This window comes from Protopterus annectens, chromosome 3.part0, assembly GCF_019279795.1.
Source record: "Protopterus annectens isolate FY-2018-M chromosome 3.part0, PAN1.0, whole genome shotgun sequence".
NCBI classification, from domain to species: Eukaryota; Metazoa; Chordata; order Ceratodontiformes; family Protopteridae; genus Protopterus; species Protopterus annectens.
In genome coordinates this window covers 1,606,608,205-1,606,623,780 of record NC_056731.1, presented here as the reverse complement: position 1 = coordinate 1,606,623,780, position 15,576 = coordinate 1,606,608,205, and the positions used below count along the sequence as shown (strand labels likewise).

Genomic DNA, 15,576 nt, shown 5'->3' with positions numbered 1-15,576 from the left:
TCCATATCTAGACAACTGGCTCATCACTGCTTCCACCAGACATCTACTGCTATTGGCTGCAGAGATCACTCTAAATTTATTCTTGAATCTAGGCATCACAGTCAATCAAAGTCCTAACTGAATCCTTCTCAGGATATGGAATTTGTTGGAGCTCATCTAAACACGTACTCTTGCATAGCCTCCCTACCTGTTCACAGGTTGCAGAAAATAAGATTTCAAGTCAATTCTGTCCTCACCACAAATTACAAGCTTGCCAGGTGCTTCAAGACTTAGGGTCCATGGCAGCGGCGATAACTCTGGTCCCTTTAGAGAAATGTCACGTGTGGTTACTGCAATGGTTGTGAGCAAAACCATTGGTGTATTCTAACTCATCCAATGAACGATCCAATATTTGTTAACAGTCGCTGCAAAAAGGACTTATCCTGGTGGATGGAATCTGAGCAAATTCTTCTTGGTCGTCTGTTTGTCCCTCCACAACCCAAGGCCATAGTGACCATGGATGCTTCTCAGAATATGTGGGGAACATTATCTGGGACAGACAGTCCAAGGCACTTGATCCACGATAGAGGCCAATCTGCATATCATTGTCCTGGAGTTGAGGGCGGTGCTTCTGGCATTGCAGGCATTTCATTCCATCCTCCCTCAAGGAACAATTGCTATTCAATCAGCCAACATGTCCGTAGTGTGGTACATCAACAAGCAAGGGAGTACCAAGCCCTAGCCCCTGTGTTGAGAAGCCCTACGAGTGTGGCAATGGGCCATAGCTTCCAGCTGCTTTCTGACAGCAATGCATATCCTGGGGAGTTCAAACATAATAGTGGACAAACTGAGCAGGTGCATTCTTTTGTCTCATGAGTGGTCTCTCAATCCCAGGATAGCAAAGACTATCTTTCAATGCTGGAGCCAGCCTTGCTGCGATGTTTTTGCCTAACCCCAAAACAATAATTTCAGATGCTACTTTGCCCTACTCCCCCCTCAGGAGGCGTCTTCAAGAGAGGCTCTTCTCCATGCCTTTCCACCTTTCCCTCTGATCCCACTCTTTCTAAATAAAGCAACCAGGATGAGAAGCCAAGTAATTCTCATTGCACCCTACTAGCCTTGACAAATATGGTTTCCCTTGCTATGGCCTCATCTAGTTCACCATCCGTGCATTCTTGTCCCAGTTCCCGACCTTCTGTCTCACCCTCTGGGACTGGTGCATCCCAATCTTCAAAGCCTCAAGTTTAACTACTTGATTCCTCCAATCCGTTAGTCACCAGGCATGATGTTATATCATCCACAGTAATGAAAATATTGCTAGCATTGCATAAACCATTCACCAGGAAACTCTACCTCAGTATGTGGAAGAGGTTTTCAATATGGACTTGTGATAATGGTCTCAACCCATTCTCAGCACCAGTACAGAAAGTGTTAGAATTCCTGGCCAGCCTTTTTTCAAAAAGAGCATTCACATCTACTGTTAGTCATTCTAGCTGCCATCTCCGACATGCATAATGGCTTTGGAGACCTACCCTTATCTTAGCATAGACTATGTAAAGTCTTCCTCAAGGGAACCATTCAGTTAAAGCCTCCCTTTAAAAGCCCTCTACCCCATGGGACCTTACTATTGTTCTACAATCATTGGTACTTTTCTCCTTTTGAACAAGCAGCTTCTTGTGACTTGAAGTTTCTCTCTTGGAAGATACTTATAGCTCTGACCTCTGCAAGATGAGTATCCTAATTGCAAGCCTTATGTTCAAAGCCCCCTTAATTAATTTTCTATAAGGAGAGAGTTACACTCAGGATCAATCTATCTTTCCTTCCAAAGGTGATCTCAGATTCCAACATCCATCAGACTATAGACCTACCCATCTTCTTTCCAGATTTTACCAGTAAGGGAGAATACTGCCTACACTTGTTAGATGTACAGAGACAGTTAAGTTTTTACCGCAGCAGAACTAAAGAATTCAGGAAATCAGAACAGTTGTTTATTTCCTTTGCTGGCACGATCTTGGGAATATCTGTTTCTAAAGTTACCTTGTCAAGATGGCCTAGAGATTGTTTTTGATAAATGAAGGTAATGCAATTTAAAACTAACAATGCCAATGAAGGCTCATTCCACCAGATCGATTTTCACTTCAGCTGTTTTCCATCAAAGGGCTTCCTTGGATGAGATATGCTCAGCAGCAACATGGGCTAGTCTGCATGCCTTTATCGCTCATTACAGATTGGATTTGGTCTCCAGGGGGAGAGCTGTCTTTGGTTCTATGGTTCTCAGGAATTTTCTTCTATAGGGCCACGCAGGATTTAATGTAGCTGGGGACTCTGTCCCATCAGTCAAGAATCGATGAAGATTGACAACATCAGATAAAGAAGTTGTCTTACCATAACATTCCATCTGTACTGTCGATCTTAATCTGTTCTTGATGCCCCCCTTCTTCCCCCTCATGGGTCTCCTGACGGAGCAATCTTTGTCCTAAGTTTTCAGTTAGGATGTTCCTTGGACATGGCTTCTTCATAGATGCTAAGTTCCTGTCTTCATGTATGTAGGCATATTTCCTTCTGTAAGATTGCAAACTCAGTCTGAGGTAATGTAGACAGGGGCATTGTGGGTAGACCTTTAGCTCGAGAGTTTTTTGGCTGGTTCGAACTATATAACAATCGGAACCGTAACCCATCTGTCAAGAACAGATGAAGCTTGACAACACAGATGGAATGTTATGGTAAGACATAACTACTACTTCTTTTTTTTTTTTTGGCTACTTTTCTTCAGTGATGCAGTTCATCCAGAAAGGTAGGCTTCACAGGGCCAATTTGATTTTACTAGCCATGTTTGTCTCATATAGGTGTGGTTTCTGTTGTTGAGGAACCTGCTCTAAGGCTGCTTATGCAGAAGACTGTTCTGTTTCATCATTCCTTCAAGACACATCCAAATCTTTGGGATCTCATATTAACTTTAGCTGATGCACTTCCATTAATAGCCAGGGATAAACGTTTTTTGAGTTGCATGGTAGAGATAATGCCATCTTTTCAGAAACAGTCTACCCAGAAGATGCACAAAGATAAGTGGAAAATGTTTTCAGTGTGGTCTGAGTGCCATAATTTGGATTTCATTGTCAGCCCCATGTCTACGTCTCTTCATCATTTGTTGGAAACATTTAATTTAGGCCTAATCTTTTCATTAGTTAAGGTTTGTTAAAGTACCTTGTCCAGCTTTCATGTTCAAGAGCGTTTGACATTTTTAATTTCTTGTGATGTATGCAGAACTTTCCTTAAGGGATGCTACTGTGTTGTGTTCTCATGAATTAATCCCCTGTTCCTCCCCCCACACCTCTAGAGTGTGAAAAACTTGCTTCATTTTGAACTAGTGACACCTGCAAATTTTACATTTTTGACACAACAGACCCATTTCTTAGTAGCAGTGACTTCAGCTAGAAGGATCTGTTGAGTTACATTCTGTGTGTCTCAACCTCTTTATCTGGTTTTCCATAAAGTAATGGTTTCTTTGAGGACCAGCCTCATTTATGCAACTTTAAACAGACTTTTGAACTTGCAATGTTCTGCAGAGGTTATTCTAGCCAAGGAATGTACATGCTGCATTGTAGTGATGTCCACTGGCAACTTGTGTCAAATGGACAAGACCTTCAGAAAAGGGTAGTAAGCTACTTGTTTCCTTTGGTTGTCAGGAACTAGGGCAAAAGGTCAATAAGCTTTGTCTTGCTCATTGGTTTCTAGTTGTATCTCCTTTGTTTATTACAGTTATCAGAAAGAGTTACCAAGCTCATTCAACTAGAGCTGATATTACCTCACCTGCCTTTATTTTGTAAGACAGAGTGAGATGACATTGGTGTAGCTGCAGCTTGATCCTCATTGAACCCATTTGCAAGACATCATAAACTGGACATTGTTTCCAGATTTTCCTTTGGTGCTGCAGTAGTCAATGATGTTGCTAGACTATTGACCCCGAAAAGTCAGCTGGGGTGCTGTCCTAAAGGTAAATGAGACTGAATGTCCTTAGCAGATAGTATTTTTATTTTATTTTATTTTATTTTACATTTGTTGACCGGGCTAGTCCAACTGGATACATGTCCATTTTCAGTGGAGGCCCGGGGAGAAAAGCTCCAAGATCATGGTTAGATTAACAAATACACTGATGAAGTTAACACAAGTAAATACTAGTTAATACAAATACAATGATAAAGCTAAAACAAGTAAATACAATTAAATACACTGACGCTTAAAGGCCAAATAAGAGAAGCAAGAGTTATATAAATGATTTAACGAGGTACAGATTAGAACAGCCAGACAAACAGGGCTAAATAGAGGATTCTTTTGGTTTTTGGGTTAGGTGGAGGCTGAGAGAAGCCTAGGTGAGGCAGGGACAATAGCTTTTAGTCTGGATTGGAGCAAGGGCATAACCATTTGGATTTCAGGTATGCTCTAAGATGTATTTTAAATTGGTTCTGAGAGGTCATAAGTCTTAGGTTGATTGGAAGGGCATTCCAGGATTTGCCAATGGAATTGGCATATAGTGCTTCACCACCAGCGTTGTTAGCTTTAATGGTCAGTACTTGTAGACTTTTGGAAGACCTGAGGGAGTTAAGGTTGATGCACGGGTAAGTATTTTGTTCAGTGAGGGGGTTTTATCTGGATGGTTGATAATTTTAAAAGCCTCGGTTAGCTGGTTGAATTTGAGAATATTGGGCAGTTCCAGCCATTCGAGAGACCTTAAATTTAGGCAGTGATGGGTGCGATAGGGCATTCCAGTTATGAATCTGGCTATGTGATTGTAGGTAGTAGAAAGTTTATTAAGCTCTTTCTTATTGAGGAAGGAGAATATCGGGGAGGCATAAAGGAGTGTGGAGAGGAGGTGGGTTCGGGCAATAGTTAGTTTGCTGTGCGGAGTTAAGAAGGCCTTTATTCTATACATTGACCCAAGTTTTTTGTTGACCGATTTAATGGTTAAATTTACATGCATATCAAATTTAAGTTTATGGTCTATGGTCACCCCTAGTAGTTTGGTATGGGATACGGGGTAGATAATGGTGCCATTATTGGAGGACACATGGAAGGTTGGGTTGTTGGTGTTGAGGGGTTCTATAGTTTGAGCAGTAGCTGGAGTGGGGAAAAATAGAAGTAATTTGGTTTTGGTAGGGTTGAGTAAGAGTTTAAGATCCGAGAACCATTTTTCGACAGTGGAAAAGCAGTTTTGGGTAGTGGCTTAGAGTTTGGCGAGAGATACGTCAGAGCAGATCAGGGTGGAGTCATCTGCATATTGAATGCAGGTGGCCTTGGGAATAATTGAGTGTAGGCCATTTATGAAAATGGAAAAAAGAAAGGGACCAAGGATAGATCCTTGGGGGACACCAATATTAGTGGGGAGTAGGTCAGATAGGCTGTTTTGCCACTGAACCGCCTGTTTTCTGCTAGAGAGATAAGCATTAAACCAACTTATGGTTAGTTTGCTAAGATGTAAGGTTTCCAGTGCCTGAAGCAGTAGTTGGTGGTTGACCATATCGAAGGCTTTCGATAGGTCTAGAAAGAGCGCAGAGGATATTAGTTTATTATTGCGATTGTGGTTGACTGAGTCAACAAAGGAGAGGAGAGCTGTGGTTGTGCTGTGATGGGGGCGAAAGCCATGTTGGGTGTTTGATAGGAGGTTATTTTGTGTGAGGTAGGTAATGAGTTGTTTGTGGACACAGCGTTCCATAATTTTGGCTAGGGGAGACAGTATGGCTATGGGTCTATAGTTAGAGGTTTCAGTGGAGGACCCTCCTTTATGGAGGGGGATGATATAAGAGATTTTCCAGATCGAGGGAATAGATGCTTCAGAAATGGTCCGGTTGATCAAGATTGAGACAGGGTAGGCTATGGCATCAGATGCTATTTGTAGGTATTTGGCAGGGAGCAGATCTGCCGCTAGGGTGGTTGGTTTAAGTTTTTTCAAAAGGGTGCGAATGTAGGAGTTGGAGATGGGTTGTAGGTTAAAGGCAGTTTGGGTTGTATTTATGGTTGGGGTTGCCACCGAGGGAGACGTGGCAAGCTTACTGGCAAGGGACTGCATGGTCTCAGTAAAAAAAGAATTAAAGGAGTTGGCTATTTCTGTTGGGTCTTTGTCCATGAGTTTGTCAGGGGTGGGGGTAGTAGACTTACCTGGATGTAGTAGGTGGTTAAAACCAGCCCAGAATTTTTTAGGATTATACTGATGTTTGTCTTGGAGGTGACAGAAATATTGTTTTTTATCAGATTTAACGGCTACTTTGGTTGAATTTCTAAGCTGGAGGAACTTGATGCGATCTAGGGGGGTTTTTGTGGTTCTCCATTTATTCCAGGCCTGGTCTCTGATTCTAATTTTAGATTTAGTTTCTTGTGTTAGCCAGGGTGCTATTCGTTCCTTAGTTCTAGTAAGTCGTTTAGAAGCATGAGAATTGAGTATCTTGAGGAAAGTGTCATTAAAGTATGAAACACTTTCATCTAACGGTAGGGTTTTTAGGATGTGCCAGTTACAAGCCTTGAGATCAGCTAGAAATTGGTCAGGGACAAAATTCTTGCTGTTCCTTACTAATCTAGTTATGGGGGGATTCGTATTTGAACATTTGTGTTTTATAATAAAGGTAGCGAGGTGGTCACTAAGGTCGTTGGGAAGTAATGTGCTTACCATAACATTACATGTACTTGAGTAATGTGCTTACCATAACATTACATGTACTTGGTGAATTCATTACCGTACCTCTACTGGAGATGTTTTATTTTTTATAGTTCTTTGCATGTGGTGCTTTTAGCTTAAGAGACCGAAACTGGAGATTAGAGGTACAGTGTTTGATGGGTGAGAGGAGATGCAGTAGTAAACTGGAAATGTTTTGTCCTCTGAACTGAGCACGAGTCCTAAAGATTAATAAAGATTGAATTTTCGAAGCACTATGTAATGATACAAAAGCCCCTAGCTTTTGCTTCTCTCCTTTTATGGAGACAATGGATTAAACTGTTTTGTTTGCTCTTCAGAGAATATCATCTTACCCACTGTGGCAAATCATGTATTTGTCTGTTATTGATCATCTTACATTTGCAGACCTGGATCTTATTCTGAGTATGCAGATGTGCTCATCTTGGTAGTTAGGGTTTTACAGGATTCTAGAAAGCCCTAATAAGCCCCTTTTGCTTAAGTGTAAAATATTTCCATAGTTTTTTAGGACTGGTGGAAATGCATGTTCATCTCCTTATGTACTGGATTGCCTTTCACATGTACTAGGAAAAATCTTGTGCATGCATTCATCTTGCCATCTGTGGGAGTCTGTACTCTGTAACTGCAGAGATGTTCTTAATAGAATTTCTGTCCTTAATTTCTGCAAGTAACCCATTTTCCAGAATTGAGCCTTAATATTGTTTTGGAAGGACTGAACAGAACTTCATTTGTAATTTTGTTTCAATTCTACTCGCCTCCCTCCTTTCACCCTCAAACCTATTCCTGTCATTACCCTAACAATACTCATACAAAAATTAAGACCTTGCCCTAATGCCCCACATAGTCTACCTTCCATCTTCTTCAAGCTAGCCGCTGATGGCATAGCTCTTCCTATCTGTATCCTTATTAATCATTCCATTCAAGAAACATATGTACCTCTCCTCTGGAAAAAAGCCATCATCCCCAACAGTGGGGGGCAACAATACTAACACCTCCAATTTCTGCCCAATAGCCCTCCTCTCCCCATCTCTAAGACTCTTGAAAAGTGTATTCATCTGCAACTCCTACCTTACCTAATAGACGGTCATTTGCTGACTCCTACACAACATGGATTTAGACCTGGACACCATACCACCACCGCCCTTCTGTCCTTCCTCAACATCGTCAACCGAGCTCGCGATTCAGGCAATATAGTAGCTACCCTTCTCCTAGACATTTCCAAAGCATTTAACACAGTTTCCCATCACTTACTCCTGTCCCACCTCAACCTTTCGGCCTCTTTCATCAATTGGTTTTCCAGTTACATCTCAGACAGACAACAGGCTGTCGGGTGGAAAATTGTACCTCTTCCTACCTTCATACTCCGAACAGGCATACCCCAAGGCTCCATCCTGGATGCCCTACTTTTTAACATCTTTATTAACAACTTCCATCATTGCCTCCCTAATGCCAAACTTGTCCAATACGCAGACAACTCTACCATTATCTGCTCTGCCGAATCTCTCCCCAAACTCATGCAAATAACTTAGAATGCCTTCACTTTTCAGTGCTGAAACATGGATTCTGAACAATCACTTGGCTCTCAATGCAACCAAAACTAAAATCATGATATTTATCCCATCAAAAAATACTAAAATTGACAAGAACTCTTTCTGTATAGTCAGCCTAAACAAAACCGCTATCAAAATAGTCCCCCATACCAAGCTACTAGGTGTCCTTATCGATGAACAGTTAGTTTGACATTCACCTACAAACCAACATAAAAAAAACAAAACAAAAAAAAAAAACAGAAGCTCAGAATGCTCTCTTGGCATAATCGTTTCCTTACCCCCTTATCTAAGCGTACTCTTGCTGTCACTTATCCTCTTCCCTCTCTCATGTATAGAGCCCTCTCCTTACTAACCTACAATCCTCCCCAAAGGCAAAACTTGAATCTTGTTACAATAACGTCTCTAAATTTGCTACTGGCTGTACGTCCTCTTCACACCACTATAATGCCCTACACTCCTTGAATTGGCTAGAACTCCCCAACTATCTCTCTGGCATTCAACATTCTACTGTCCATAAACTCATTTTCAAGCCCTCTAACCGCCCCTCCCTCTCGTCTATCCTCACCCTGCATCTTCCTGACAGATCACTCGGGTACAAAAATCAGAATGTTCTCAAAGTGTACAAACCCACATGCACTCCAAGGCAACTTCTGTTGTCATTTTCCCTAGCATGCAAATGGAACTCACTCCCACCCCACATCCAAACCCCTCAGAACCCCTCTTGCTTTTAAACTGTACTTCATTCCTACCTGGGAATATTCCTGCTCTCACCCTTCCTAGCTTCTACCTAATTCACTCTAACTTCATTCAAGCTTTCTTTCGCAAATTAAACCCACCACTGCTATGCTGTTCTTACCACCTTCTTACAGTTCATCTTGCAATACTTACCCCTAGTATGTCTTGTATAGTATAGGCATTTGTATACCTTGAACTACAGAACACTTTATCACATGTATTCACAAAATGCCTTGTTATAGCATATACCACAATATGCTTTATATTATTATTATTATTATTATTATTATTATTATTATTATTATTATTTCTATGTCAATCTATTCCTGCTTTTAATAGTTTTTATATTGTTTCTGGAGCTTTTCTCCTTGGGCCTCCATTGAAAAAGGGCTCATTTCGGACCAATGGACTCTCATGGTTAACAAACTGCAAACAAATAAAATTTGGAGGTTTTCTTTTCGTTGTAAAATAGTAGTAGCAGCATCAGCTAGGAGTATACATACTTTGCTGACTTTGTATGTTCTGACCCTTTTTATACTATTTTGTAAGGAATAGGTTGTCTTGAAATGGAGAATATAAATTCCTTCTTTTTGCCCTTGGCCACAGACTCAAACTGAAATTTTGCACTCTTTGAATCTTAAGAGTGACAACTTTTTGTACAAGTGGCTTAGACTAAAGATTTTAGAAAGTCTGACCAACATTTTTCTCCGTAGTACCAAAGTGTGGTGCTCCTTTTGGCAAACTGACCATTTGAAATTGGATTGCAGGCTTAATAAGGTTTTATGATTATGCATGCAGAACAATTCAACTATACATTGGGGCACAATCCACAATGAACAGTGTAGTTTGTGAAGATTTATTTTGATTGGTCTCATGCAGCTGTTTGAAAGGAAACAAATGGTCTGCAGCCCACAGTTTTATCAAGCATTATGAATCGGATTGCAGTTAGCTTCAAATGGGTAAATTATATTAATCAAGTGAGGTTGTCATCTGGGACTTTTACACCATTTTTAGTTTGATAGTTCTGCATTTTTAAAACTATGGTATACATGTATGAAGTTCTCACCAAAATAGTAAATGACTGAATCCTCATCCCTTCCTCCTTCCATTCCCGGAGAACTGTCAGTTGATTTAAATAGTTTAGGTTCCTGTTGTTTTTCTGGTACTATGTTGAAGTGTGGAGATTTTTGAGTTGAATGGCGACTGAAATGTTTTATGGCTTTGATCGGCCAGTTATGCAGTGTTTGGCCAATCATGTGATGTTTAAAGGTTGTAGAAATGGAATTCATGCCTTGACTGATTTTCTGAAGGACTTGTGGCTGGATAAATTGGTGAAACCTGGTTTTCCCACTGTCACATTATGGCGATCTCATAAGAGAGGCTAGATCTCAGTTTACCACTTTAAACTAGCTAGAGTTGCAGACACTTGACCTTGTTGTTGTTTCTAGTAGGTACAAATGGTAGAGGTTAACATGCTATTTCTGACACATACTGAAAGTGTCTCTCGTTCATCTGTAATACACACTGAAAATGTGGTCCTTGTAATTATGTATGAACAAAGTGTTCTGTGAGCTTGTAACAGCATTCAAATGCACAATAAATACTGTCCTTTGAGAAATATGCCCTGTAATTGTACTTTGCGAAACAGCTTTACTGTAACACTGCATAAACATGCAAACACTTTATACACTTCTGATAACTCAGATATGTTTGCTTAATACAAAAAATACATGGGCTTTGCGAAAATGCAATCATTTCCACTTTGTTTTATGCAATTCGAACTTTATTTCAAAATTTTCCATAGTAATTTGATTATTTTTACCAATATCGTACATATTGGTCTATGTGAATATTATTTAGTGCGTTCTGTGTACTTCTTTTCATATTATGGGAAAAAGTGCTGAGCAAGTTTTAATACCTGAAATTCGTTTCTGACCTGTTTTGCAAAGAATGCACAATTTTGGGATGGTCCACTGATGTATATTCCACCAACTCTAAGCAGTACCTCTAGACATTTTAGCCAAGCCGTCTCTAACTCCATGCCTTTTAAGATATGCTGGTTCTGACACCATGTCGCTCGTTCGTCTCTAATACAGATAACAAGAAGGCTTCGTTCAGATGCTTTAATACATACAAACGCATCAGGATGGATGGCAGCATCTTTAAATATGAATGAACTAGTTAACAAACAGAGCTTACAAACATAGATGCTTACATTTCAACAGCTAACTACAAGATGGCAGTTGGCCCCACACATGCTCAGTATTTATACACTTGTGCAAGCTTTTGGATAGCTTCTTAAAGGTATGTACACATATATTGATCTACAGAAAGTATTGGACAATGTAGCTAATTTTTCACAAATAACTTTGATTTAAGATCCAGAGTATTCCATCTGAGACTTGGTTATATAAATATGATTGCCAACTGTGGCCCAGTTCCACTCAGCATCACCTGTCTGTTACTTATGTGATAAAAATGTAAAGCAGCTGGTTCTGCCAGCTTAAATAGGACAGCAAGGTAAAGACTGAAGCCAAGGAGGAGTCTGTCATCTACTGTCCATACCAGGTACCTCATGCAACTGTACCATGATATGAGAGACCACTTTTATGTGGGACAGAGATGGTACCTGATGCCTGAAAACCAGCAGTGCAAGACAGGTTTTACTCTTTGTACACTGAGAACTAGATGATGGCTTGTATCAATGAGTAGATACCTAATTTAGGGAAGTCTTTCTCCCTTGATGATCTGCTGATATGGTGAGTACCTGAAATAGCTGCCCTTTCCTAATTCATTATGACCCCAACAAACCAGGAATGCTACAAAAATCTATTAGTTTAATGAAGAAGTGTGTTTTTTATTGTTCTACTTCTCTATTTTCTGATGTTTCTTGATTTCTAGTGGGAATTGCAGCAATTTCGAAACAGACCAAGTAAAATGTATGTTTGTAGGTGGTGTGCTCAAAATATCCTGTTAATCCTATTAAACAGAATATTCTGGAAGTTTCATTATACAGTTTGTATCTTTAATTTAAAAATGAGAGCAAAATAAATGTGATTGTTTTTTCTCTTTGCTTTCAGCCCGTATGTAGTGAAGTACTATGGCAGCTATTTTAAAAACACTGACCTATGGATTGTTATGGAGTATTGCGGAGCAGGCTCTGTTTCTGATATAATCAGATTACGAAATAAAACAGTAAGTTTCTTGCAGATAAAATTGCAATGTAGTACAGATCTTTCATACATTTATTCATTCTTCAGTACCTGTTTTATTCTGTTTATAGTAGTGAAGTTGCCGGCATATATCTAGACAAGTAGTAGGCACTGTAGCATGTCATATACAAGTTATATTGTTGAATGTTATCTTAATAAAAAGGGCAATATCTCAAACAGTGCATCTGCTCTCACAGACTGTGAAAAAAGGATCACATGGCAAGCACCAATTTAGAAACTACTGATTTTCTTAAAGCTATATCCCTGATTTTTTTTTACATCAGTGACTTCTCCTTACGTTGTAAAATAAATTGTACTACATTTCCATAGCTGTTATATGCTGTTGCCTTAAGATTAAAACAAATCAGGAAAATACTGTCCAGCTATCCATTAATCCATGCATTTTTTTGTAGCTTGTTTTATGATGCCAGAGCCTATCCCAGTAATCTGTAAGTGGGCACAAAGCAACTGAAACTCATTCTGCACAGGACACTGGTCTATTGCAGAAAACAAGTGCTCTGTCTCTCTCTCTCTCTCTCTCTTGCTGAGACACACACACACACACACACACACACACACACACACACACACACACACACACACTCTCTCTCTTCCACATACTAGACGCACACCTTCGGGCAGTTTGAAGAATGTTGTTTTTTAAGGCAGTGGGAAGAAACTGGAGTGGGGTTACCACCTGTACGTCTGTGCGCAGGAAACTCCCTATTTGGGCAGTTGTGTCCTGTTGGGGGGGGGGGGGGGGGCTAAGAAAATGGGAAATGTCCTGAGATTTTAAGGACAAAAAAGTTTTCCTACATTTTCTTTAATAGTTGCATAAATTAATTATTTTGTATGTTATATGAAACAGCACAAGCAACTCAAATGCTGCAAGAATAAGCTTTTATTTTAGCAAAAAAAGTGGAAGTTATGCCCTTTGCTCTGGCTATGGGTATGGTTGTCCTGCAAAAATCTCATGTTTCTACAAAACACGTCCCACTTTGGGCATTGGAAAAAATTGCAGTCCTAAACTGGAGCTCCAGGAGCAGTCCTTCCTGACCACAGGAAAGACACGAGACTCTACAGAAAAGGCACCCTAGTTGATAATATAGCCAGAGAGTTTCTTGCTGTGAGGCAGTAGTGCTACTCACCATGCCAGTGTGGCATCTGAAGAAAATACCAACACAATTATTAAACAGTGCTTCAGTCCATTCTTTAGTTCATTTACTTAACATGATCACTGTATCCAAGTGACCTTTTAATAGGTTGACCATATGTAATAATGAAAGGAAGTTAGGTTGATGTGTGCAGTAGGACATTCATTGCAGAAATATTGGTTCTTTTGTGTTCTTTTCTGACTTCAGTTTTTGACTCTGTGCAGCTGACTTTTACTAGATTTATAATCATCATTGAAAAACACTCTGAGCTGATGAGCTTTGTTTTGCTATTGTTTGAGGCAGTAACCTTCTATGTTCTTCATGTTTCACTGTTGCAGTCATCACCTGTGGGTTATCCCTGCTGTGGTAGCCCTCGGTCAGCCCGAATACCAGAGTCGGTGTTTTTTTGCTTCGGCTGCAGTCACCTGTAGTCTGACGTCAGGTCGTCAGTGCTATAAAGCAAAGTAGTCGACATCATTACATCTGTCTTTCTTGCTGTGGAGCCCATAGCAGAAGCAGTTCACACGAGTGCCAGTCGGTCACTACCAGAAGTTGAATTTCAGCTGAAAACATCTAAAGCTAAGTACCCCATTGGGGATGCTTTTTTCTTGCACTAACCAATGTCTGAAAAAGTTAACAATTGTCTTGCCTGTGGAAAGCAGATCCCACACAGAGACTTCCATTCTTACTGTGTCACTTGTTTAGGCCCAGACCACGACGTCCCCAGTTGCCGGTTCTGTGCCCTCTTTAATACGAGAACCATTCGCCGTAGAGCTCTTTGGGTAGACAGTTATTTTTGTGTTCCGTCTTCACATTTTGATATGGCGTCTGTCAGCCAGCAATCTGTGGACATTCCGAAAAAACATTGAGGTAGAGAGACAGACCACACAAGGCTAAGGCTTCCAACAACGCTACTGCTAAGCAGGTTGTCAGTTCTCTGGAACTCAGTGAGGTGCTTTTGCAGCCCCTGATGCCCGATTTGATATCTGCGCAGGCCTCTACTGAGACCCTTTCGGAGACTGGTATGCAGCAGAAATGTTTTTAGTCTTCCGATCTTTGGCTGTCTCTGCCTCTGTTGGGTCCGGAGCTATGACAAAGGCACCGGGTTCGAGGAGGCCTTGCGCACTACCGAATCTGGACAAACACCACAGTAATGTGGTACATCAACAAACGGGGGGGGGGCCCAATTTTATCCCCTGTGCAGGTTAGCCATGAGCCTGTGGCTTATAACCACCTCCATGGGTCTACACCCAATTGCCCAATACCTACCAGGGGTCAACAACACTTTGGCAGATCAGATAACCTAAGCAAAAACTTACTGGACCCCCATGAATGGCAGCTCCACAGGGAAAACTTTCTGCAAATCACTCAGGAGTGGGGGACTCCAGAAGTGGATCTCTTTGCCTTGCACGTCAACCGCCAGTTGCAAAAGTTCTGTACCAGGGAATATCACCTCCTAGCATGGAAGGTGGATGCCTTAGCCTTCCCCTGGAACTCCCTCTTTGTGTACGTCTTCCCTTCCCTGCCCCTTATTCCCAAGGTACTGATCAAAATAACAGAGGAGAGACCAAAGGCCATCCTCATTGCTTCAGATTGGCCCAGACAGCATTGGTACCCCTTACTGCGCAGCCTGAACTTACAGCCCTCCCCAAGCAGTTTCCCCTGATCTCGGACCTCTTGACCCTGGTGGGGGGGAAGATACTGCACCCAAACTTACAGACTCTCAATCTTTCAGCATTGCTTATACCTTAAAAGTCAGCAAGGAGTCCCTGTTAGTCAAATAGGTCCTAGACATCATCACAAAGGCCAGAAGGCCCAGCACCAGAAAATCATGCGCAGAGAAATGGAAAAGATTCTGCTCCTGGAACCAGTCCAAAGGGGCCAAGTACCTCCCATCCCACTTATCTTACCTAGCTGAGTTGCTCAATAGTGGCCTCTCTTTCTCCTCTATTAAAATCCATGCCTCAGTAATTTTTGCCCATTACGATTCAGATCCCACCCCTCTTCTCTCATCCTTTGATTAAGCAGTCCCTCAGAGGGGCTTTTAATATCCGATCTCTCAGAAGGCCTCCCACGCCACCCTGGGACCTGAATTATATTGTAGAAAAACTAACCTTACCCCCTTTCGAGCCTGCTGCTTCAGCAGAATTGAAATATTTCTCATTTTCCATGCAGACAGGGTCTCCCTGAGGACTAACCCCCTCCTTTATGCCCAAGGTGGTATCTGATGTGACCCTCAACCAGGCCATACACCTACCCACCTT

General features: G+C 41.1%; 1 protein-coding gene across 1 annotated transcript in view; it reads left to right on the top strand.

Moving 5' to 3' along the window:
* STK3 (serine/threonine kinase 3) overlaps positions 1–15,576 on the top strand; it is a 3,088,627-nt gene that overhangs the window by 615,092 nt on the left and 2,457,959 nt on the right. Inside the window, exon 4 of the mRNA XM_044065641.1 lies at positions 12,027–12,141. Within this exon, the coding sequence (XP_043921576.1) occupies positions 12,027–12,141 (115 nt within the window). The remainder of the gene's footprint in view (positions 1–12,026; positions 12,142–15,576) is intronic.